We start from the raw sequence: 26061 nt of genomic DNA on the forward strand, positions 1-26061 counted from the left end.
AATCAAAATAAATACCAATACCTACTTACTAATTTGGCTTTACATCAATTATCTTGATAAAGCCTCGCCAGCAATATTTCACCAATTCACTCGGTTCAGGCCGCATCTCTCCATCCTCGACTGTGACCCACGCTCTCCAGGTCCTGGTGTACCTGGTCAATCCACCTAGCTCGCTGCGCCCCACGCCTTCTTGTTCCGACCGGATTCGTAGCGAACACCATCTTTACAGGGTTGTTGTCCAGCATTCTTGCAACATGCCCTGCCCAGCGTATCCTTCCAGCTTTAGCTAACTTCACGATACTGGCTTCACCGTAGAGTTGAGCGAGCTCGTGGTTCATCCTTCGCCGCCACACGCCGTTCCCCTGCACGCCGCCGAAGATCGTCCTTAGCACTCGGCGTTCGAAAACCCCAAGAGCTTGCAAGTCCTCCTCGAGCATAGTCCACGCCTCATGCCCATAGAGGACTACCGGTCTTATGAGCGTTTTGTACATCGTGCATTTGGTGCGGGGGTGAATCTTTCTTGACCGCAGTTTCTTCTGGAGCCCATAGTAGGCACGACTTCCGTTGATGATGCGCCTTCGTATTTCCCGACTAACATTGTTGTCAGCCGTCAACAAGGATCCGAGGTAGACGAACTCGTCCACCACCTCGAAGGTATCTCCGTCTATTGTAACACTGCTTCCTAGACGGGTCCTGTTGCGCTCAGTTCCGCCAACCAGCATCTACTTTGTTTTCGACGCATTCACCATTAGCCCGACTCTTGTTGCTTCGCGTTTCAGGCGGGTGAACATATCTGCCACCGTTTTAAAATTTCTCCCAATAATATCCATGTCGTATGCGAAGCAAACAAATTGTCCGGATCTCGTGAAAATCATGCCTCGACTGTTGAGTCCAGCTCTCTGCAAGACACCTTCAAGCGCAATATTGAACAACAGGAATGAACTGGAGTGTTCGCCCGAGATCTTCACGCAGTTTTGCACACCGTCCATCGTTGCTCTGATCAACCTTCCCGGGAAAGCTGTTCTCGTCCTTGGTTTTCCATAGCTCTACGCGGTCGATACTATCGTATGCCGCCTTGAAATCGATGAACAAATGGTGCGTAGGGACCTGGTACTCGCGGCATTTCTGGAAGATTTGCCGCACGGAAAAGATCTGGTCGAGCGGCCGTCAATGAAACCTGCTTGATAACTTCCCACGAACTCGTTTGCTATAGGTGATAGACGATGGAAGAGAATCTGGGATAGCACTTTGTAGGCGGCGTTTAGGATGGTGATTGCACGATAATTTTCACACTCCAGTTTGTCGCCCTTTTTGTCTATAGGGCATATAACGCCTTGCTTCCACTCCTCCGGTAGCTGTTCCGTTTCCCAGATTCTGACTATCAGCCGATGCAGACAAGCGGCCAACCTGTCCGAGCCTATCTTGATGAGTTCGGCTCCGATACCATCCTTGCCAGCGGCCTTGTTGTTTTTGAGCTGTTGAATGGCATCCTTAACTTCCCCCATCGTGGGAGCTGGTTGATTTCCGCTGTCCGCTGTGCTGACGTAGCCATCGCCTTCGCTGTCCTGACCTTCTGTGCCTGTGTTCTCTGTGCCATTCAGGTGTTCATCGTAGTGCTGCTTCCACCTTTCGATCACCTCGCGTCCGTCCGTCAAGATGCTCCCATCCTTATCCCGGCACATCTCAGCTCGCGGCACGAAGCCTTTGCGGGATGTGTTGAGCTTCTGATAGAACTTCCGCGTTTCTTGAGAACGGTACAGCAACTCCATCTCTTGGCATTCCACCTCTTCCAGGCGGCGCTTTTTGTCCCGGAATAGGCGGGTTTGCTGTTTCCGCTTCAGTTTGTATCGTTCTACGTTTTGCCGCGTACCATGCTGCAGCATTGCAGCCCGCGCTGCATTCTTCTCCTCTAAAACCTCCTGGCACTCCTCGTCGAACCAATCGTTTCTTGAGCTCCGTTCCACATATCCGACAATGCTTTCGGCAGCGTCGTTAATGGATGCTTTGACTGTCCTCCAGCAGTCCTCAAGAGGGGCCCTATCGAGCTCGCCCTCATCCGGCAACGCTGCCTCAAGATGCTGCGCGTACATATTGGCGACATCCGGTTGTTTCAGCCGCTCGAGATTGTACCGGGCGGGCGTTGGTACCGTTCATCATTGATGAATGATAGTTTTGGGCGCAGTTTCACCATCACTAGGTAGTGGTCGGAGTCAATGTTAGCGCCACGATAGGTTCTGACGTCGGTTATGTCGGAGAAGTGCCGTCCATCGATCAAAACGTGGTCGATTTGCGATTCTGTCTGCTGAGGTGATCTCCAGGTGTACCGATACGGGAGGCTGTGCTGGAAATAGGTGCTACGAATGGCCATGTTCTTGGAGGCGGCAAAACCTATCAGTCGTAGGCCGTTCTCGTTCGTCAGCCGGTGGGCGCTGAACTTTTCAATCATCGGTCTGAACTCCTCCTCCTGGCCAACCTGAGCGTTCAAATCTCCTATGATGATCTTGACGTCGTGGCTTGGGCAGCGGTCGTTCTTGCGTTCGAGCTGCGCGTAAAATGCGTCCTTGTCATCATCAGTGCTTCCGGAGTGTGGGCTATGCACGTTGATTATGCTGAAGTTAAAGAATCGGCCTTTGATTCTTAACTTGCACATTCGTTCATTGATCGTCCACCACCCGATCACGCGCCTTTGCATATCACCCATCACTATGAAAGCTGTTCCCAGCTCGCGTGTGTTGCCGCAGCTCTGGTAGATGGTATGATTACCTCTAAACGTTCGCACCAATGCTCCTGTCCAGCACACCTCCTGCAGCGCTACGATGTCGAAACCGCGGTTTTCAGTACATCGGAGTGCGAGTACTTCCAATGAAATTGAGAGATTTGCAGTTCCACGTACCGAGTTTTCAATCGCTAGTAAATACCACTAGTTGAACGTATTATTAGTACTTTAAAACTTTTGAGAACATTGTATGCCGATTAAAGCAATTCCATTGGGCAGTGGAGTGGGATAGCCCTACAGAGACTGGTCCTTGTAACATTGTTTAAGTCGACTAGGAGAAGCAGTTTGCCTAGGCTACTTCTGCTGCACGTGTTGTGCTATATGCACTGGCCCCTCCCCGAAAAAATACCGGGGAGATAAGGGGCTGAGGCCAAGGGTAATGTCTATGCCCTATACACCAATTGAGCAGTTCAAAAAGAATTGCTTAAGTACAGTGCATGGGCTGGTTTTGGTGAGTCGTCGTTGGTGCGTCATCCCCGCACTCCCTGAATGTCCTACTCAGGGAGTTTGTTTGCAGAATTCCTCCTTGTAAAAAAAACGTTGATCAGTCTGTAGTTGGAGAGCTTGCCCCGAATCCTCAATACGCAGAAAGAATCGTTTATCGGCTTCCACCAAATAACGCGCTCCATCTGCATCCCAATCACTATGAAGCCGACTCGGTGTTCAGTTTTATCGCCACCACTGTGGTAGATGTTGTAAATATTTTATTGTGGTATTGAGCACTCGTCCAGGTTCATCTAAGGCCTGACATTCCAGATATCACGTTTCCAATCATAGTCCTTATTCCGTTGCCAGGTCGGTTGCGGTTATGGTCAACCGTGAAGAATTGAACCAACGTCGAAGCAAGAAGCTCATTTTCAAGCTAGAATCCGGATCAAGCGGCCATGTAGTGAATTGAACCGGATTTGTATGTCGTCTTCAAGATTATCCCAGCCAAGTTGCCAAGGTCAGCGAGTCTCTCGTTATGAAGCACGAACTGTGTGATCGATGGCTGTAGCAGCAAAGGGGTGCTGGTAAATATCAACGATGTTTTGTATATCTTTGACCTCGAGGGCCAATCTGCCATCCGTAAAACGGTTGGCAGGCACTGGAATTTCGGTGCTGATCGATGGGCAATACTGTGGAAGGATGATCAGGTAATTTCAACTGCATATTTGAAAAGCAGATTGTAGAGCAAGGATTCAGCGTGGACCCGCCTGTAGCTGAGACGAGTTTATTGTGGCATCGCCGGTTTGGCCTCCTCAACGAACAGGTTGATACAGCACAACCTACTCGGCCTAAGCGGGGACGAACTGGTAGCGGTGCTCTCGCGTGCATGCGATGCGACCATGCCTAGGAAAGTCCACCCTAGGAATGGGAGACCACCGACGTACTGGTGGACTCAAGCGATTGCGAACCTACGCCGTGCCTGCCTACGGGCCAGGAGGCGGATGCAGCGAGCACATACCGAGCAGGAGCGTGAAGAACGACGGGCGGTGTTCACCGCTGCCAAAGTCGCGCTGAAGTCCGAGATAAGGGCAAGCAAAAAGGCCTGCTTTGAGGGACTCTGTTAGAGTGCCAACGAGAATCCGTGGGGCGATGCCTAAAGGATCGTTATGGTAAAGACAAGAGGTGCAAGTTCCAAACCTGTCGCAATCTTGGAGGCTCCCGGGATGTTCAGATCTGCTATGCAGATATGCCTGGACGAGGGAGAATTTCCAGATGTGTGGAAGAGGTAGAGGCTGGAACTATTGCCAAAGGCGGGAAAACCACCCGGTGACCCGTCGGCGTATAGACCAGTATGCTTGATTGACACGGCGGGGAAGGTGCTCGAGAAGATCATCCTCAACAGACTGTTGAGGTACACCGAGGGTGTAAATGGTCTCTCAAGCAACCAGTTCGGCTTCCGGAAAGGGAGGTCCTCTGGATGTAAGGAACGCATTCAATTGTGCTAGTTGGGCGGCTATTGCTGATGCGCTCCTGCGTCTGGGGATACCCGAGTACCTGTACAAAATTCTCGGAAGTTACTTCCAGAATCGGGTATTAGTCTATGACACAGAGGTGGGTCGGAAGTGCTTTCACATAACCTCAGGAGTCCCTCAAAGTTCCATCCTGGGTCCGGTGTTATGGAATGTCATGTACGACGAGGTGTTGAGATTAAAATTCCCGGCGGGTGTGGTCATCGTTGGCTTTGCCGACGATATTACGCTGGAGGTCTACGGTCGAATCGATCGAAGAAGTGGAATTGACTGCAGCCTACTCGATCGCAATTGTGGCGGAGTGGATGAGCTCCAGAAAACTGGAATTGGCTCACCACAAAACTGAGGCAGTTGTTGTCAACAATCGAAAGTCGGTGCGGCAAGCGGTGATCAGTGTAGGCAACTGCACGATCACTTCGAAGCGCTCCGTCAAACACTTGGGGGTGATGATCGACGATTAGCTTACCTTCGGTAGCCACGTTGATTATGCCTGCAAGAGAGCCTCCACAGCTATTGTGGCACTGTCCCGGATGATGTCCAATAGCTCTGCAGTGTACGCCAGTAAGCGTAAGCTTCTGGCCTGTGTCGCCTCGTCCATACTGAGGTATGGTGTTCCGACTTGGGGTACGGCTTTAAGTAACAACAGCTACCGTAGCAAGCTGGAGAGTACATATAGGCTAATGTGCCTGAGGGTTGCGAGCGCGTACCGTACCGTGTCACACGATGCACTCTGCGTCATCACCGGTATGGTGCCTATTGGTATCCTTATCATGGAAGACATAGAGTGCTTCGAAAGGCGCGGCACAAGAGGCATACGCAGGACTGCCAGACTGGCCTCCATGGTCAAATGGCAGCGTGCGTGGGACAGTTCCACCAAGGGAGTGTGGACTCAGGTTGATTCTGATGTTAGATATCTGGGTCAATAGGCGCCATGGGGAACTAACATTCCACCTGACACAGGTCCTTTCGGGCCATGGTTGCTTTAGACAGTATCTACACCGTTTCGGTCATGCGGGTTCTCCCGAATGTCCAGTTTGTGCAGGTTTAGAGGAAACGGCGGAACACGTTTTGTTCGTGTGCCCGCGTTTCCGCACAATGCGTGACCGCATGTTTGCCACATGCGGAGGGGACTCGACTCGGGACAATCTGGTTCAGAGGATGTGTGAAGACGAGTTTATCTGGAATGCCGTCTCATCGGCTATCACCTACATCGTCTTGGAACTACAAAGAAGGTGGCGAGTGGACTCGAGGAGTGGCTAGTGCAGACGCTAATCAACAGGTGGTCCAAGGGTTCGCAGTCGACTACGTAGGTCATACCGGTGCCCTACGGTCGAAATCGACTAAGTGGCCGCGGGGAGAACATCCTGGTAGCGTTGCTGTCGTGGCACCGGCCTACTGGGTTGGATATGAGCCTCTGGTTGTTCGGGGCAGGTGGAGGCCCCTTCGTCAGCAATCCCAGCTGGTGCTAGCTGATAGGGCCTAAGCCTTCAGTAGGTCAAATTGCGAAGTCCGCAGTATCAGTTCTTCATACCTACGGTACAGCTAGGCGCGTAGTGGTCGACCCTGCCCGCCTTCAGCGGACAATGGGAGGTAAGGACCACCTGAGAAGCTGGCAAAGTGCCAGCATGCTACCTTGGTGGACCCCCCTAAGCGTTCCATCGATGTTCGTTGCTGCATGACTACGCAGCTAACCTGGAGGTTGCGATGTGCAATAGCCCCTCTCCGAAGCAATGCCTTCTTGGTGGTCCCGGAGAGACGAAGGATTTGGCGGCAATGGGAATGGTTTAGTGGGTCGGGGGTGTAGTCCTGTTTACTGCTTGCATGTAGTAAATGGTCCCCAACCCCACACGGCGTCTGTTGAGCAGATTATCCCCCCCATTGTTAAGAAAAAAAAAGCCCAACATGGATGAGGGAGTCAATTTGAAGCAGAAATCCATCGGATTCTGCGATCCGTTAGTCCACGGTAAGCTGTGCCGAGAACCATTTAGCGGAAACAGCCACCAGGTGTTGGAACATATCTGGATGTCTGTGGTCCGATAAATCTGCCGGCATGGGACGGATCCACATACTTCGTATTGTTTATCGATGACAATTCTCACTTCAAGAAGTCCCAGGTTTTCGAGAAGTTGGTTTTGCGGATGATGTGTCACTAACAGTGATGGGTGAGACGCAGGAAGAAGGGGAGATGTCAGTGATGGAAACAATTGAAGAATTTGAAGGCTGGGTGAGTGGAGTCAAACTGCAGATAGCTCACCACAAAACAGAGGTACTGCTAGTCAGCCACTGCAAGGCGATTCAGCAGATGGAGGTCAATGTCGGAAGGATGCATGTTGAAGCACCTGAGAGTAATGATCGATGATCAGCTGAATTTCAACAGCCACGCATGCGAAAAGTCCGAGAAGGAAATGAACGCAAAAGGGAGAATCATGCCAAACTTAGGCGGTCCAAGCTGCAGTACGAGGCGTCTGCTAGCTAACGTCTCGTCATCGATAATGAGGTATAGAGTTCCTGCTTGGGGCAAGGCACTAGAAATAAAGCAGAACCGCGTAAAGCTGAACAGAGCGTTTCGGCTGATGGCAGTGCGAATCGTGAGTGCGTATAGAACGGTATCGTCAGATGCTGTATACGTTATAGCCAGTATGGTACCCGTGGATGAATAGGAAGCATGGTGAGGTAAACTTCTATCTGACCCAGTTCGTTTTAGGTCATGGATGATTCAGAAAGTATCTCCATAGATACAGGCACACAGAGTCGCCACACTTCCCAGATTGCAAGAATATCGAGGAGACACCGCAACATGCAGTGTTTGACTGCCCAAGATACGCGGAAGTGCGGAACGAAATGCTCGGAAGCAGTCGGAGATTTAAACCTCGACAACATCGGGCAGAAAATGTGTCAGCACGTAAGTACGTGGCACGCGGCACGCCGTGAACAGAGCAATAATGCCTACTATGTCGTCACTGCAACAGAAATGACGAGAAGAGCAAAGGGCGTCGGGCCGCGATCGGAGTAGGCTAGATACCTACTCCATAGCAGTGTTGATAGACTCACACTCAAATCTCAATCAATACGCTCTCCCGTGAGAGCAAACTCATTAGAGATCTGCTTCGCAAATCTCACGCTTGAGATTTTGATGCAAAATCACTCAATCAACTCAAACCGTAAAAAATGATTCAGTCGTAAAACTCGTCAAAAACTCGTGAAATCCAAATGTAATTGTTTACGTTAGAAAGAACTACTATAAATTTACCCAAACTAACAAGAAATTACTGCCGTGTGTGAGTAAACTGTGGAAATATGAGACAATGAGTCAAAAAGGTGAGTCAACTCATCCATGATTTTTTGTCTGCTGAGTTGCGTGATTGACAACTCACGCATGAATAATCTCAAGCGTGAGTTATGAGAAATTGAGTTTTTCACAACACTGCTCCATAGGGGACAAGGCCGAGTGTTTAAGTGTCACGTAGTATGGGCGATGGGTAATCAGAGCATCTGCGAACCGGAAGTTTTCCTCCGCCGGAATCGCAGGACCGACTTCGGCATCTGCCCGGACAGCTTCGGAGTAGGCTAAGTCCACCTTCGGGGACAAGCTGAGTAGATCGCTAAATAGCACCGGTAAACGATCGTCGGGCGCCTAGGTACCGGAAGCTTCTCTCCACCGGAATCGCAGGACCGACCTCAGCATGTGCTCAGCTAACTTCGAAGTAACTTAAATCCACAGTCGGAGACTAACTGAGTAGATCGCGTAGTTGCACCGTCAGCGTCAGGTTGCCAGCGCGCCTGCGAATCGAAAGTTTCTCTTCATCGCAATCACAGGACCGACCTTGGCATCTGACGGTTGGCATCGGTTCGGGAGATCTTCCGCGGTCAGGGAAATCTTCGTCGGAGTAGAATAGATCCACCATTGGGGACTATTCTGAGGAGTCCGTTGCGAGTCACCGGATTGAATCGTCGGAGCGCCAGTGAACTGGAAGCCATCTTCCAATAAAAACCGTTACCGGTGTCGGGAGATATTCCTCCGTCTAGGAACTCTCCATCGGAGTAGGCTAGCTTTACCGTCGAGAACTACGCCGAGAAGCATCGTACATGACAAATCGCCGGCTTTGGGTCGTCGGGGCGCTTGCGTATCGGAAGTCACCTCTCAATCGAAATCGCAAGACTAACCTCGGCATCCAACCGGTCCGTCCGAAAAGCATGATGGGCAGCGTAGTAAAGTCCAAACTGTAAGTGATGGAGCAGAGACAAATCGTGGCCAGAGCCAATAAAGCCAGAGGTGACGAAATGGCGTAGAGACATCAACAAGCCCTCAGCCCTCTTGATCTAGTTCTGGGGGGGATGTCGGACTTGAAGTTCAAGCCAAATAAAGGTGTCGTGGTACAGAATTTTCCTCGTTTTCCTTTTTTTTTTCTTTGTACTACACTCGATCCATAATAGAACCACAGAGCCTAAACACTAATGGCATCCCAGATAGCTGGGATCGGTGACAGTTTTCGATTTTGATAGAAGTGCGAAAATTATCTAAAAAAAAATAGAGAAGGTACACAATCTTGCTGGACGACGTCTGAACGAGACTATCTACATGGAAGTTCCGGCTGAAGTGCAAGTGAAATCTGGTCAGCTCTGTCGTTTGATCAAGTCGCTCTATGGACTAAAATCGATCTCCTCGATGCTAGAACCAGCGCTTCTGTGCATATCGTTTGAAGACTTTTCCAGAAAGATACACGATTATTCCCTCTATACGAAGCTACATGGTAAAAAATAAGCACCATGCTATCAATAGTTCTGCACTTGGATTTGCACTACTGTTAGATCTTGACAATATCAAGCTAACAGCACTTGAATCCAACGTTGCATGTTTTGATATGAAATAAAAAAAAAAAAATAATAATCCGTTTCCGCCTGACCTAGATTTGAACCTTCAATCTTCGGAGTGCAGAACTTGTATCTTACCTCGACACCAACTCGCATCTGTTGAAAGGGTTTGATTTGATCTCAATCACTTTCTACAACGAGCTTCGTTCTGCTGAACGATCCGATCCTTTGTACAAATGTTTCCAGTTTGAGTGAAGTCAGTCGGTTGAACAAAATTCTTGCAAAATCTAAGGATTTCCAAGTGAACGAAATTCGCTTACCTAATGGTGACTTTACTTCTTCCGATGAAGAAGTTTTAGAATGTTTATTCAATACACACTTCCCCGGATGTGTGGACATAGCATCTACGGATGAACCAAATGTCTTTTCATGTAGTAACGAGTCTCTGGCCTCGGCTCGCAGTATCGTAACTACTGAATCGATTCAATGGGCACTTAATAGTTTTGCTCCTTTCAAATCTCCAGGAGCGGATGGGATTTATCCTGTTCTGCTCCAAAAAAGATTTGAGTCTATCAAACATGTTTTGAAAAAGCTACTTGTAAGCAGTTTTGCTACCGGGTACATTCCCAAATCCTGGCGTGATATTACTGTAAAGTTTATCCCAAAAGGAGGACGTGCGTCGTATGAAGAAGCAAAGAGTTTTAGACCAATCAGTCTGACCTCTTTTCTTCTGAAATGTCTGGAACGCATTATCGATCATCACATCCGTGATGTTTATTTGGCAAACATGCCTCTTCATGTGAATCAACATGCTTACCAATCTGGAAAGTCCACTGTGACTCTTTTACACAAAGTTGTATACGATATCGAGAAAGCATTCGCTCAGAAGCAATCCTGCTTGGGTGTTTTCTAGGATATTGAGGGTGCCTTTGATAACGTGTCTTTCGATGCCATATTGGAAGCCGCACGAAACCATGGGCTACCTACAATGATTACCAATTGGATTCATCAAATGCTCAAAAACCGACATCTCTTCTCGACATTGCGTCAAGCAGCGATTCGATAATTGAGTGTTTGCGGATGCCCCCAAGGGGGAGTCTTGTCACCACTTTTGTGGAATCTCGTAGCAGATACGCTATTGAGGCAACTCAATAATTGCGGTTTTCCAATTTATGTATTTGCCGACGACTATCTAGCTCTGATAGTTGGTATGTGCATAAGCACCCTATTCGACCTGATGCAAAGTGCTCTTCAGGTAGTCGAGAGTTGGTGTCGCCAATACGGCCTTTCGGTTAACCCGAATAAAACATCTATTGTTCTTTTTACGGAAAGACGAAACCGCGATGGAATTCGACCTTTACGTCTTTTTGGCACTGAGATTAATGTGACTGATCAAGTAAAGTATGCCGGAGTCATTCTAGATTCCAAACTTTTATGGACAGCTCACATTGATTTCAGAGTCAAAAAAGCTTGTATGGCCTTCGGTCAATGCCAGAGAACCTTTGGTAAAACTTGGGGCCTCAAACCCAAATATATCAAATGGATTTACACAACAGTTGTTCGACCAATATTGGCATTGTTGGCAAAAGGGCGATGTGAGAACAATCCAATCAAAATTGGGCCATCTCCAAAGGATGTGCTTGATGGCGATGTCTGGTGCGTTCTCTACAACTCCCACAGCAGCGCTCGAGGCCCTTTTCGACGTTGCGCCACTACACATATATCTTAAACAAGAAGCACTTTCTTGCTCTTACCGTTTATGGGTACTGGATCTACTGGAGAAAAATCCAGTGAATCGTAGATCTACACACACTTCGTTGTTTCCACTTTTGGTGAATTGGGACAAAATTGTCCTTGCTCCAAGTGATCTCACAATTGCTTGTAACTTTCCTTACAGGACATTTATCACACAATTCCCTTCACGGGAAGAGTGGACGTCTGGCTATTTGGAAAGAAGTATATCAAACAATATAGTATGTTACACTGATGGCTCCCTTCTTGAAGGTAGAGCAGGTGCAGGAGTATATTCTCGTGAGCTAAGGCTGAATCAGTTTTACTCACTTGGTAGAAACTGCACCGTTTTTCAGGCGGAAATATTTGCTCTTATGTGTGGAGTGCAATCAGCACTTCAACAGCGCGTAATGGGTAAAGTCATATACTTCTGTTCAGATAGTCAGGCTGCTATAAAAGCTCTCGCTTCGGCCACCTCAAGGTCGAAGCTTGTTATCGCATGTCGAACTCAAATTGAGGAACTGAATTCAGTCAACTCTGTAAACCTTGTATGGGTACCTGGCCATTCTTCCATCGCTGGAAATGAATTGGCTGATGAGCTAGCTCGCGATGGAGCATCGCATGACTTCATTGGCCCTGAGCCGGCTATTCCAATTTCGAAGTGCTGGGTGAAGCTTCAGATAAACTCTTGGGCGGCAACTCAGCACAAGCAATATTGGAATAGTTTGGAGTCGTGTCGTCAAACAAAATTGTATATTACTGAGCCATCTCCAAAGGTGGCGAAGTATTTAACAAATCTGTCAAAGCAGAATTGCAGTCTCTTGGTCAGAGCGTTGACAGGCCACTGCCGACTCAACTATCACATGGCAAATATTCAGCGTGCTGACTCATTTGTGTGTGATAGTTGTGACTCCGATTATGGAACTTCGTATCACCTGATATGTAACTGTCCAGTTTTTGCGCAAATGCGATTCCAATTACTTGGTAAACACTTATTAAGTGAAACTGAATACAGAAGCCTGAATCTTCAGGACATCCTGTTATTCTTAACCCGCTGTGGTAATGAGCTATAGGCTCTCTTTACGCTCATGCGTTTTGCAGTGCCCTTTTTAGGGCGCTGTTCGAACCCATTGTGGTATGGAGCTACATGCTCTCATTTCGCTTATGCGATCTTCCCTCTTCAAGGGACCCCACTCCTATTTCCTCCCATCTTTCCCTTCCCTTTCCTCTCCCATCGGGTAGATGATGAAATAGGCTCAAATATGGCGATGGCACAAATCTCCCAACTGGTGGGGAACGTGCCTTTGGAGCCGGCCTTCTGATACCTGATACCTGATACCTGACTTAAACTTTAATCAACTCGTGGGGCAAAACGCCCACCCCTATTTCATAACACCAAACAGCCGTTTGAATTCAAATTCTACCATACGTTATGCCATATTGAAGTTACGCGCAATTTGGAACCTTACAAATGTACATTTTTCACATCAGCATGTATAGTGGTTATCACGGCCAATGGTATGGGTGCCCTAGTGTAGATGTAGCTGTGAACCTTAGAGGAAAACAATATGTACTCTGTCTCGATAAACACCCAGAATACGGTTGTAAATTTTTCAAATTGGGTTATATTTCCATATACATTTTGATGAGTACTGTATATGACGAGCGTATGCTAGTCTACGTGTGTTCAAATGTCACTAAACTCTATACTATTATTGAACAATAACAATTGAACAAACGCCCGGATGTATGCAACCTATAAACAAGCATGAATGTGTGCGGGGGATAAGGAGGAGCGTTTTACCCCGCAAAACAATACATATGCAGTTAAGCAAGCATTTTTTTTTTTAATGATTTATCAAACCCAGAAAAGCTAAAATGGATAGCTGTTTCTACTATTTGATAGAAAAAATGTTTTGTTATCCGACCATCATTAAAAAAAGAGCTTAATATAATGTTTTTACATATAAAATCGCTGTTTTCCTCAACATGGGCAAACTACCCCCAGTCCCCTAATTATATTATTCGAATGGTAGATGCCGAATCAATGAACATTTTATTTTGTTAATAAAGGTATCAGACACACCGCGTTAAACTCTAGATTATTTCCAACCGAACAAATCGACCCGGCCAGCAACCCCCTCTGATTCGATTTTCTTGTTTCATTGTTGCCGATCGAATCATTTGGGGACCCAGGAGCAACATGGCGGCGCGGGTAGCTGCCATCGAGAAATGGACCGCCGTAGCAGACATTTGTCGTTGTTTGCATAACTTTAACGGAGTGCTGCAAATCTGTGCTGCCTTTACCAATGCGGCTGTGTATCGACTGAAGAAAACCTGGGACAAAGTGCCGAGAACAGTAAGTATACAGAGCAAAACTAAAGGAAAATGCCGGAAGGAATGTGCGACTCATGTTTGGTCAACGTCAGCAAAATCATGAATGGGGTCTTGCAATTGTTTGCAAATCCATTTTAAATTCAAAATCTGATTTTGCTTTGCGGTCTACACAATTATGATCCTGCAGGGAAAATACGAAGTAAAGGGTTTTGCATGGCCATCATGTTGACTTCTGCAAACCGAGAGGAAGTCGATTATTGTTTATTGAGTTTCTCGTAATTATCAGTACTCATTAGACCAGAAGAAATAGAATTTAATCAGAACCAACTGAAAGAAAATTGTAATCATGATGTAGATGCAACCTGTCCACCTATCTAACACCACAAACTTTGGAAACATTATCCCAACCCCAATCCATATGATCCCAAATATTCATATCCTTCCAAATTCAAAAGTAATTGATATCATTCCGTTTATCAGTGATGTAGGGTACGATCTCCATACCACACATTAGAAACTTAGTCAGTAATTGAATGTGTTTCCAAAATTTGAGCTCATTCGGATGGAAGCTGAGACTGCATATGCTTTCCAAATTTTACATGGTAATTACCATGGAAGAACAAAGTCGTAGTTTTTACCCACGTGTGCTCTTGAGGGCTGGTATCATGCTGATACTTATAGATGAACTCGTCTGCCTAAACTTTGCCACATACTGCTCTCCAATTGGATTTCTTAGTAATTAGTTATTATTATTTTTATCCAAACGAAAAACCTTCAACGGAGCTAATTTACCTTCTCAGTATGCAACATAGCTTATTCAGGAACAAAAGCAGTTCACAAAACATAGTTGTGATGCCCGCAGAGCGGCCTGGCTATCATTGTCAATGATTTTCTGCTATGGAACAATAATTAATAACTAATTACCAAAGCATTAGATTTGAAAATGGTTCTTGACAAAGTAATCAGTAAATGTATCATTAAGTATCTGCAAGATACCATACCTGCCTAAATTACATGGGTAAGAAGAATGGTCGGTTGAGGAATTTAGTTGGGTTCCTCACAAAAATTCCCATACAAACTTGAAAGATTTTGTTGAGTCTCAGCATTTGAGTATGCAATCTCAATTTTTGGGATAACACTAAGGATAAAAAGAATGTGAGATGTATTTTTTTTCGATACAAATAAAAAAAAGCAGAAATCCTAGCACTGCAAATGACGAAACAAAGCATGAACATGTTTTGTGATATTTGTTAAATCGGTATTTTTTAAAACGGAATAAAATTTGGATATAGTTTGTGCAGAAAATATTCAACATAATCTTGATTTATTTTTGCAAAAGGTAAATTCTGAAAATTGAATGACCAAAATGGCATCCAATTGTTATAAAATGGAACAAAAACAATCGATTCGATAAACGATTTAAATTCAACCTATATAAGCAAATTTGGTACAGGAAGTCCTGGCCAAAGCTTGTTCAAATTCCACTGAAAATACCTTCCCTGATGGAAGCATTAAATTTCCCATTTGGAGCATCCTCTTTCCGCAGACTGGAGACCGTAATTGTAGCGTAAGGAATGTTCGTGCCCAAAGTTTAACCGTAATTTAAGCTCTTAATGTGCATTCCAATTCTTCTGTTTGTTTTCCAACTGGAGAGCACTCTCTGGCTTCAGCCGAGTGCAAAAAGTGAACTCAATCTACGATCCCCGGTGAAGAGCACGCGGTATGGTAGGTATTTCTACAATATGTAGCTGCTCCGGAGACACTTCTAGCAAACAGCCACAAATGCGTAAAGTTTCACTGTCTCAACGCTTGTCGCTTTGGGCTGGGTACGATACTGGTGAAAAGTTGTAATGAGTTTATATTTACGTGGCAGATGAAACGGAAGGGAACCTCATACCCCATCGTTGTAATAATTGAGTATGTTTATGGAGTCTGAGGGTGGCCTGAAGGGGGCGCGGTTGGCAGACAAGGTTATCATTTAAACTGATCACTTCAACTGATGTGCAATTGAGCATAATGGGGCCACATCAAAGGCTGCAACTTTGGTGGCCGTTCTAATGGTTATGATTACTTTGGAACAACTGGTGCTTGTAATTGGCTTGAATAGATCAGTTGTTTGGGGGCCATAGTCATAACAATTTAATATTTAGCTCAATTGGAAATAGAGTACCCGTTTGTTCCTCTTGGTTGTAAAGTTCTAACAGCATTTTATTTTATCGATGAATATTTCAACCTTCATACTACAAAAGGATGCAAAGGGATGCAATAATACCTAAACAGAAAGATACAAAAATAGTGCTCAGAGACTAGATTCTAAGGAGTGCAATTTCGAAGCCAAGTTAAAAAAAAAAATGATTACGAGTTACGAACCTATTTTTGAATTAATGAACTACGTGTTAAACATCATGCATTAAAACAGACTAATTTGATCGCTTTGGATGTTACATAACATAACATTCTCAGACATTTCATACAAAACCACCTTCGCTGTCATTAGTTGAATTGGAATCAGTGTAGAAAAAGTAATTGAGAAACTGAATGCACGTTATATGATATTTAGCTTTTTTCCAAACCAAGAAAATATCAACAATAACAAATCCTACTGAGTGTCGGTTTTGTTGACCATGTATTAAAATATGCAGGCACTGGTATTCGGGTATTTGGTAGAAAAAAAGAAACGAAAAGCATTTTTCACAAATTTCAACCAAACAATTAACTGTGTTCATATGATTATGCTGTTTTTTTTTGTATGAAACGTTATATTATGAAGGATATACCTGGCACAATCAACTATCTTAAGTCCAATAGGGTACAACTTCTTGGTATGAATATATATCGGTTTTATTCTCTCGATTGGAACAAGGCTGCTGAAGCTAGGAATCACACCTCAAGATATTATCAGATGAAAACTCATTAAATATCTCCAATGCTTCAATTCTTCTAATACAGTTTTTTGAACGATTATTTCAGGTTTGCCAAGAGAATCTTTAAGACCTCCGATAGCAGTTTCTACAAAAGTTGCGGCCTGGGATCTAAAAAAATAGTCAAAGAACTTAATGAAAAATAACGGAAAAGTCTTTTAAGGTGAAGGTAAATCGAAGCCAAAACTCAAATTTTCAAGAACACAAATCTGGAGAACCAAACATCCGTTTAAGCTGAAAACTTAATCGGTTGGTCACTAGCTGTGACCAATCGATTAGGTTTTCAGCTCAAACGGGTGATCGGTTCTCCAGATTTGTGCTCTTGAAAATTTGAAGTTTGGCTTCGATTCATCTTCACCTTAAGTAATCAATACAAAATTCGTGCAACAATTCATGTTCTTATGAACAATTCTAGTAAAAAAATAAGATTTTTAAACTTCATTCGCGATTTTTTCATCAGTTCTTCAGAAATTCCTGAACAAATTTATTGGTCACGAACTTCATTAGCTTTTTAAGCTATCAAACTCCCGATTATTCATACAGAAATGTCTATAGCAATTCTTCCGGATTTTTTTTTCATGAATTTTTTAAGCAGTCCAACGTTGATACCGTTGAAATAAACCAACTATTCAATTTGACTTCGACAGGAATTTTTCCAAAAAACGATCGCGAATCTCTCACGATTTCGAATTAATGAAAATCAGGTGGTTTTGCACGGAGAAGCTGAACAGGTATCAGCGTACTTTCTGCTTGTAAGCGCACATGGTGATACTTTTTTGAATCGATATTACCTATGAGGAGAGTGTTTGAGAGTGTTTATGGCCGCCAAAATGGATGACGCGCTACTAAGCCTTTAGAATTTTATTTAGATATACTTGCTAGGTTTTCTTCAGTTTTTTTTTCTTAATAATTTGCGTAAAAAATCCTTCACAGCTTCCTAACGCAATTTCTGGATAAATGTCTTGGCATATTTTTAGAAGAATTATTGAAAACAATATTTAATTAATATTTAGAGTCGAGTCTAGTACACGACACTGAAGATGGCCTTACAGTTGAGGTCGAAATACGCGTATCTGTCAAAGGATACAAACTCTAGTGGATTTAAATGGTATAGTACTAAATTCGGTTTTTTCATCTACTTAATATTCAATAGTTGCGAAATGGTTGAAAAAGGATCTTCCGAAGATGTAATACAGCTATTTGTCCTATAACGGTCGAAACATAGCAATGATTGGTATGCATAAGATTCTCCATCAAGAGCAATACGTGTTTGAGGGTATAGGCCATAGTTATCCCACTTTCTTATTTTAAAAATATTAAAAATGGAGTTATTCAAAATTTATGCTTTATTTAAGAATTTTTCATGAAAAAAAAATTAAATATTTTTTTCAGTTTACATTTTTTCCTGTTATTCAAATGGTTCACTAAAGCTTCTTCATAGAACATTTTTCGCTAAAATCAACATTTTTGGAGTTGGAATTTTTCAAATATATTACATGCAAACATGTATGGGCCAGTTTCAAAAGATATTCTCGAGTCAAAATGATCGGTTTTTCTATGGAAAACACTTATTTTACCGTAACGAAAACATGTGCAAAATGTAAATCGAAGATGATCGAGTTGTGTGACTGACCGATTTGACATAGAATTCGTCTCCTTTTATGAAGAACCTATTCTGTCCATGACAGCAAATTTGTGATATTCGACAAAAATACGTATTGAGTAAAAGTATCAAGTAAGGGGACCTTAGGTAATATGCACCACTTGAGAAAAATGTGCCGAAATAAAGTCTAATAAAATTTGTTGTGTTTTTATACACGAAACTAGTTGGTTTGTAATTGCTCTGCATGAGCGAATTTTCCCTACATTGAGCGAATTTTCATCCGAATGATAACGCATCACAATAAAAGGCAGGCAAAACGGACCACAACATTGAGGCAAGATGAACCTTAACAATGGGGCATGATGCACCATAACACCACAACACATAACAAGAAGCACCATCGTGTTTTAAACGTAATTTTATTTATCGAAAAAACATGAATTTTGTATGATTTTCGCTTACAAGATGGTACAATTGTGCATTAAAACTTTGCTGAAGACTTCAATGACCCAACTTTTATGATTGTAGTTTATTTTGGAATTAATCATTCTGGCCTGACCAATGGAGTGCATGTTGCCCCAACCGGACGCTAAACTGAAAATGTTATAGAAAATATAAATCGTTGTGTTATTTCGCCCAATCATCTAATCAACAACTACTACTCCAGTCTATAATCATCTGTTTTATGGTTAGAGGTTGTAAAAATTCCCAATTCATCTTTTTTAAATCAACAAGTGAAATGATCAAGAATGTTACATCAGAATCGTACTTTTCTAAATAATTGTTTTATCTACCTCTTAAGTTTTTCAAAATGTATCAAATACTCAGTGAATCAACAATTTGCAACGTTTCACCAATCTGCATAGTATTTTCCCTGAAAACATGTTTATTTCAGAGAAATTCACAAGGTGCATTTTGCCCCAACAGTGTATATTACCCCAGGAACCCGTATGATTTTTTTGCCTGTATGGGAAGAAACTAAAATTTCTAAAAATTATCAAGAGCTCAACAATATTTTTGAACCTAAAATTACAGCTCATATTGCATACTGGGTAAATAGATAGTAAATAAATCTGATAGGAATTTTATTACAGCTATACTGCCCATAACTGCATAACAGTCACATTCGAAATGTTTGACAAATTGCAGTTAATATCATGGAGAGTCGTCAAATGATGAATACTTGCGATCAACTTACTGAAATCTGTGAGATTGGTCTAGAAAATTCGAAAAAAATACCAAGTTGTTTTGTCACATTGGTAATTATAACCGCATAACAGTCACATTGAGAGCCTTGTTATGTACTAGCAATGCAATTTCTATCAGAATTATTTTCTGACTATTCACCTAGTATGCGATATGAATTGTACAAAACATCAGCCTCAAATAAGCACTTTTGAGTTCCTGGTAATTTTTTGAAATTTTAGTTTCCTCCCATACTGCCATAAAATGCACACTTGGTATTAAATTTACTCAATGCCTACTTTTTTCAAATGTTACAAATATGCAGTTATGGGCAGTATTCAAAGTATTCAAATCTAAATCGTATTAAAATGTCAACCAAGTGGTCGTTTATAAGGGGACGGGAAAAGTGTTGGCCAAAGACCACGGTCCATACATAACTTTAAATTTTTGTATGCACAAATAATCACGAGGGGCTGAAATTGCGAAAAAATGACCACGTGGTTTATAGATAGCTCCTAATATTTCGCACTCCAGAGATATTTTGATCAAAAATATTTTTTTTTGTTGTTTTATTTTTTCAAAAATTACATTGAATAAAACATTCCTAATTTTCTCAACAACATTGAACTTTTTTAAAAATACAGGGGATAGGCAAAATGATTGAGATAGGCAAATTTTTTCCCAAATTTCAATGATCATAACTTTATGAACAATGGATGAAATTGGATGTAACCGGAAGCAACCGACGGCAAATTTGGTCTAGTTTCAGGAGCTTGGTCGGCCATGCATATTGGCCAACGGACACCGGAGATGTTCCGGATTTTTCGAAGCCATGTCCAAATAGCGTTTTTTTCTGTCACTTTTATTTTTGTGCGGTGTGAAGTTTTATAGATGTTTACAATTTTCCTAGAAGCTAGAACTAATAGGAAGTTGAATGCCGCCGGACGCATAAGGATTCGTTGAGAATCTTTAGAAATATGATTATTTCCGTAAAACAGGTTCCGGATAATATGGCCAGACATGTTTGTATTTCCAATCATGTAAATAATATCCGAAGCTGTATCCAAATGACCATCAAGTTTCACGATGATGCTTCGGGTAGCATATTCAGAACCATTAGATGTACTGACCATTCTTTAGTAGGTTCCAGGTGCCCTGGGGGAAGTGGCCAATTAGGAACATGTTCGGAACCATATCAATATGGAACTAAAATTCAATATTTTTGAGGGAGTTTGGTTGGTAACCCTATTACAGACAAGTTTGTTTGCATATGAAGTGAATTTTCTAAGAACTTTTTCGAAGCGTTATAAGTTACAGAAAATTAAGCTTCCAAGAATACCATTTGTACGAAAGTTCAGAGAGTCAGTAGAGCGTGGAGAATATTACTAGCATTCTGTAGTTTGCTTATTTCGACTGTTTCAATAGTGTCAATAAAAGCAAAACACCAGTCCAGTTTGCTGTAGACAATTGTACACAAGTCGACTAGCAAGCGCACGCTTGCGTGCTACATAGCACGAAGAAGCGCTGCCCGGTGCACTGCCACCTGCTAGGCGCAATCGGCAGCTTCACCAGAAACAAATCTCTCCGTGGTTTGTGGAGAAACCACTGTTTGCGTGGTGGAGATCGTAGTGACTAAGAACTACCAAGCGTCCCCATCGAAATTGATTTTCTGTGAACGCGCGCTTAAACTATTCACCTGGACCTTCAACCTTTGGGTGATATAGTAGTTCTAGGTAAAAGGGTAGTCGTTACTTGCTACGGCAAGAACGCAGTTGGGAGTGTAGAATATTCAATTTGAGTGACCAGCAAACATAAGCTGACAGAAGGAAGCTAGCTAACTCTTCGCTGTTGGCCAATATGGCCACAGCTATTTCGTCTTTGGACCCACCCTGGGGTGGCCATTCGAAGCATGGAGCGGATAGAAATGATCGAACCATACCAGTATGGATGGACCGACACGGAATGCACGGGCAACGCATTATTTTGTCTCTACGAGCTGCTGAAGGAGAAAACTTGCCAGAAAATCCTTTCATTCTCAGTCAGTCTATCAATCAAGTCTGTGGAGGAAACGTTGAAACTGCCAACACCGAAGAAAAGGATACAAAGTATGTACTAACGACCAGGAGTGTGAATCAAGCGCAAAAGCTGCTGAAGATGAAACAATTGATCGACGGAACTAAGGTTGAGGTAGTCTTACACCCAAAGCTGAACGTTAGAAACTGCGTTATCACCTGCAGAGCGGCCATCAAAATGACTGAAGAGAACCTACTGGAGGAGTTGGCACCACAAGGTATTAGCAAGGTGAGAAGAATTACCCGTTACGAAAATGGACAAAAAGTGAATACTGCGACACTAGTACTGACCGTCAATGGAACGGTAGTACCGGAGTACATCAACGTCGGACTTTTGAGAGTGCCAACACGATTGTTCTATCCGGCACCAATGTTATGCTTCAACTGCTACTCCTACGGACACACAAAAATGAGATGCCAGAACACACCCGTGTGCAAAGTATGCTCCGGTACTCATACACTTGGAAAAGATGTAAGTTGTACCCAACAGCCTGCATGCAAAAACTGCAAGGATAGTCATTCACCGGCGAGTAAGAAATGTCCATTGTACATGAAGGAGGAGGAAATTATAAAAATAAAAGTTGAAAGTGGTGTGTCCTTTGCCGAAGCCAGGAAAGAATATCAACGAATGCATGGAGATCGTTCGTATTCTGCTGTGACTGGCGCGCAGGCGAGGATTCAAGACATTAGGAAAGAAAACGAAAAGGACGTGGAAATTCGAAAACTCAAGGAAGAATTAGCAAACCTCAAGGAAGTGATGTCACAAAAATCTGAAAAGGAAAAGGAGGATGAAACAGTTAAACTGCGCGAAGAAGTAATTCAACTCAGAAAGATAATTGACGACTTCAAGAACGGTCCAGCAAAGCAACAAATGGATACTGAGGAGCGAAATGAATTTTCCATCAGTGAAGAAGAATTGTCTAATGCAGAGTCGCAATCTGTGAACAACGATAACGAGAGTGAAGGATATGCACCAGTTGCTAAAGCTGTTCGTAGGAAATCAAAAAGAATGTTAGCAAAAAGTGTGAAAACTGTAAGAGAAAAGGAAGGAGATGACACCGACCGAAGCAGAAGTAGCAGAAGCGGACATGAGCCAATCAACAAGGAAAAGTCAAACTCTAGCCAAAAGAAGCGAGGAAGGCCACCCAAACATAGAGATGACCAGTGAAAGGAATATGCTAAATGACGGAAATAACGATATGGACCGAAGCAACGGAAATGGCACCGAGAACGACATCTGTGATGAAGGAAGGAGCGAAACGGTAAGTTGGTTGGGGTTAGATGAAGAGAAAGTAGTCTCCCCACTCTTCAGAAGAGGAGAGAATAGTCCGAGGAACGAGAGCGAGGACGTTACACTCCCACCTGTGCTCTGTCAGTTGCCTCGGAGTTCTGCCAACTACGCCGTAACGAATGAAGCACAATTAAGAAATGGCACCACCCAAGCAAGCAGGATTCGAAATCAAGCAACTAAGCTACAACCCGCAATATTATCATGGAACATCCAAGGAATACAGACAGGAAGACAAGATTTGGACCTTATAATAAAGGATAGAAAACCACTAGTGATATGTTTGCAAGAAACAATGTGCTCTCAACGCACTCAGCCTCGGATTACAGGATACACCATTTATAACCGAATACCGCCTAACTGTCAACGAGCGTCTGGAGGAGTACTGATCGCAGTTAAGAACGGCATTGACAACGTAGAAATTGAAATGGAGACCACGTTAGAAGCCATTAAAGTAAATATTGGTCCTCCTTTGAATTTCTCCATCATAAATGTCTACTTCCCACCCGGAGCAAACTTTAATATATCGGAAGTTGAAGCACTTTTTGCGGGCCCAAATCCTGTATTACTAGTGGGAGACATAAATGCTCATCATCCAGTATGGGGTTCCAGTTTTAGCAACAAAAGAGGGAAAGAATTAGAAGAAGTATTTGACAAAAACGACTTAGTAATTCTTAACAGCGGAGAACCAACATACTACAATCAAACAACAGGTAAAGGATCATGCATCGACGTAGCAGTCTGTTCTACACATCTGGCCGGAAATTTGGAGTGGGAAGTCCTAGGAGATAGCTACGGTAGTGATCATATGCCAACTCGAATCTGTAACCCAAGAGAAACGCAAGAGAATCCAACCAGACCTAAATGGAAAATTCAGGAAGCGGACTGGGAGCAGTATCAACGTATCGTTGATTTCCCTTTAATAGGGGACCCAGAAGAACAAATGAAGGGAATTACTTCGGGAATAATATCTGCAGCTGAGCAATCGATACCACGAACGAAAGGAGCTCCGTCGCGTAGAGTAGTCCCATGGTGGAACGACGAAGTCCATGTTGCGGTAAAGAAACGACGAACGGCATTAAGAAGAATGAAATCAGCACCAAGCGACGAACGTAGAGAAGAGCTTGCCAGAGACTTCAAAACAGCTAGACGTGAAGCACGCCAAGTGATCAAAAGTGCTAAAGAAGAGTCGTGGAAACAGTTTGTGTCTTCTTTCAATGTGCATACTTCAGTTAAAGATATGTGGAACAAATACAGGTCGCTCCAGGGAAGATGTAGGCAAGCTTGCATTGGAGGAATCAAATATGAAGGTCGCGAAGAAACGACAAGTGTGGGAATAGCTGAAGCAATTGCAGAAGCCTTTTGCAGTGTCTCTAGTGATACCTCGTACAGTGAACATTTCCGTGATGTTAAACAGCAAACTGAAAGTAACCCTTTTCTTATGTTCGATGCACCGGAAGAAGAGTACAATAAAGACTTTTCAATGTATGAATTGGATGAAGCACTGGAGAGTCTGAAGGACTCTGCCCCAGGTGAAGATAATGTGCATTATGGAATGTTGAGTAACTTACCGCTAGATTGCAAATACAAGTTGCTGGAGACTTATAACAAGTTATGGCAACAATCGGTGTACCCTGTAGAATGGACTAAGTCAATTATGATTCCAATATATAAGGGTAAAGGGGATAGAACAAATCCACTGAACTATAGGCCAATTTATTTAAATAGTTGTGTTGCAAAAATTTTGGAAAAAATGGTGAACAATCGTTTAATTTTCATTTTGGAAACCAAAAAGTTATTGCACAAATATCAGTATGGATTCAGAAAGGCGAAATCCACCACAGACCATTTAGTGGAATTGGAAGGAACAATTAGAGAACATCTTAATAAAGAACACTATGCTCAGGCTGTTTTCCTGGATATATCGAAAACCTATGACACAACGTGGAGGAGGCTCATACTGGAAAAGTTGAAGTTCTGGAAAATAGGTGGACATCTGCTCAGATTCATAGAACGATCTCTGGCATGTCGAACCTTTCGTGTGCTCGCAAACGGTACGCTTTCTAGTGAAAAGAAAATGGAAAACGGATTGTGCCAGGGGTCTGTGCTCAGCGTTACACTCTTTCTGGTGGCCATTAACACTATTGTAGAAAAACTACCTGGTGAAGTAAAGTGTTTAATCTACGCTGATGATGTCGTTATCATTTACGGTGGCAATGACTTTGAGAAAAATGAAGAAATACTACAAAATGCGTTGAACACAATAAGTGACTGGCAACAAAGAACTGGATTCAACGTGTCCGCGGAAAAATGTGCTACAGTGACTTTTAAAACAGCTAGAGCTAGAAAAGTGCCTCTGACAAGCTCCCTGACAATAAATGGATCGAAAATACCGAAGGAAAAAACATTTAAGTGTTTGGGTGTTTGGTTTGATCAAAATTTAAGGTTCAGAGAACATGTTGAGAATATTAGAGCATCGTGTCAGCAGAGAATGAAAATATTAAAATGTGTAGCTAGTAGCTCATGGGGTGGTGATCAAGAAACAATATGTAAGCTGTACAAGGCGACGATTCTCGAGAAGATGTTGTACGCTGCACCTCTGATCTCTTCAGAGTCCAAAGATATTTTGAAAAAACTTGAAGTGGTACACAATGCTGGAATGAGAGCTATAAGCGGTGCATTTCGTTCAAGTCCATCGGAAAGCATAAGGGCTGAAGCAGGAATGCCAAGCTTCAATACATACGTGGATCAACGGACAGCTTTGTATGCAGTGAAACTGAAAGCTCTGGATCCCCAGATAATCGAAGAAACAGAAACAACAAGCAGCGAAGATGAATCACAAGAAACAACAACATATGAAAGCAGTTCAGGAGAAGAGTGGGGATCAGTGAAACCGGTACCAGAACTGACAATCAGAGAAAGAGGAGGCCATCTGCTACAAGAGCTTGAAGTTCAGGTTCCTTTACTTAACATTTTTACTCTACCATCTTGTGCACCATGGAAACGTAAGAAAATTCTCGTGGACAAGACCCTGTATACAGCAATGCGTCGTAAACAACCTGAAATCATGTTGCGGAAGCTCTTCAATGAAAGAAGAGTAACAAAATACAGGGTTCATAAAACCTTATACACAGATGGTTCAAAAATGTCCAATAAATGTGGGTATAGTGTAGTCAGTGATAATATGTCAATTCGTAAAAGGATATATGATGAGAGTAGTATTTATGGAGCAGAAAGTCTAGCTGCAAAACAGGCAATAATGTTGGTAGCAAATGAAGAAGGGGCGGGTGCATATTTAATTTGTACTGATTCACTAAGTGTTGTAACATGTTTGGAGAGTAGTAAAGTTAAAAGTCTATGGAAAGATCAAATGCTTGA

The 26061-nt window shown here is 43.2% G+C and overlaps 1 protein-coding gene across 6 annotated transcripts in view; it reads left to right on the forward strand.

Moving 5' to 3' along the window:
- LOC5574550 (ras-specific guanine nucleotide-releasing factor 2) overlaps nucleotides 1–26061 on the forward strand; it is a 714561-nt gene that overhangs the window by 253813 nt on the left and 434687 nt on the right. For all 6 annotated transcript variants that reach the window (XM_021850760.1, XM_021850761.1, XM_021850764.1 and 3 more), the window contains one exon: nucleotides 13474–13636. In XM_021850760.1, the coding sequence (XP_021706452.1) occupies nucleotides 13474–13636 (163 nt within the window). The remainder of the gene's footprint in view (nucleotides 1–13473; nucleotides 13637–26061) is intronic.

Source organism: Aedes aegypti, chromosome 3 (assembly GCF_002204515.2).
Source record: "Aedes aegypti strain LVP_AGWG chromosome 3, AaegL5.0 Primary Assembly, whole genome shotgun sequence".
NCBI classification, from domain to species: domain Eukaryota; kingdom Metazoa; phylum Arthropoda; class Insecta; order Diptera; family Culicidae; genus Aedes; species Aedes aegypti.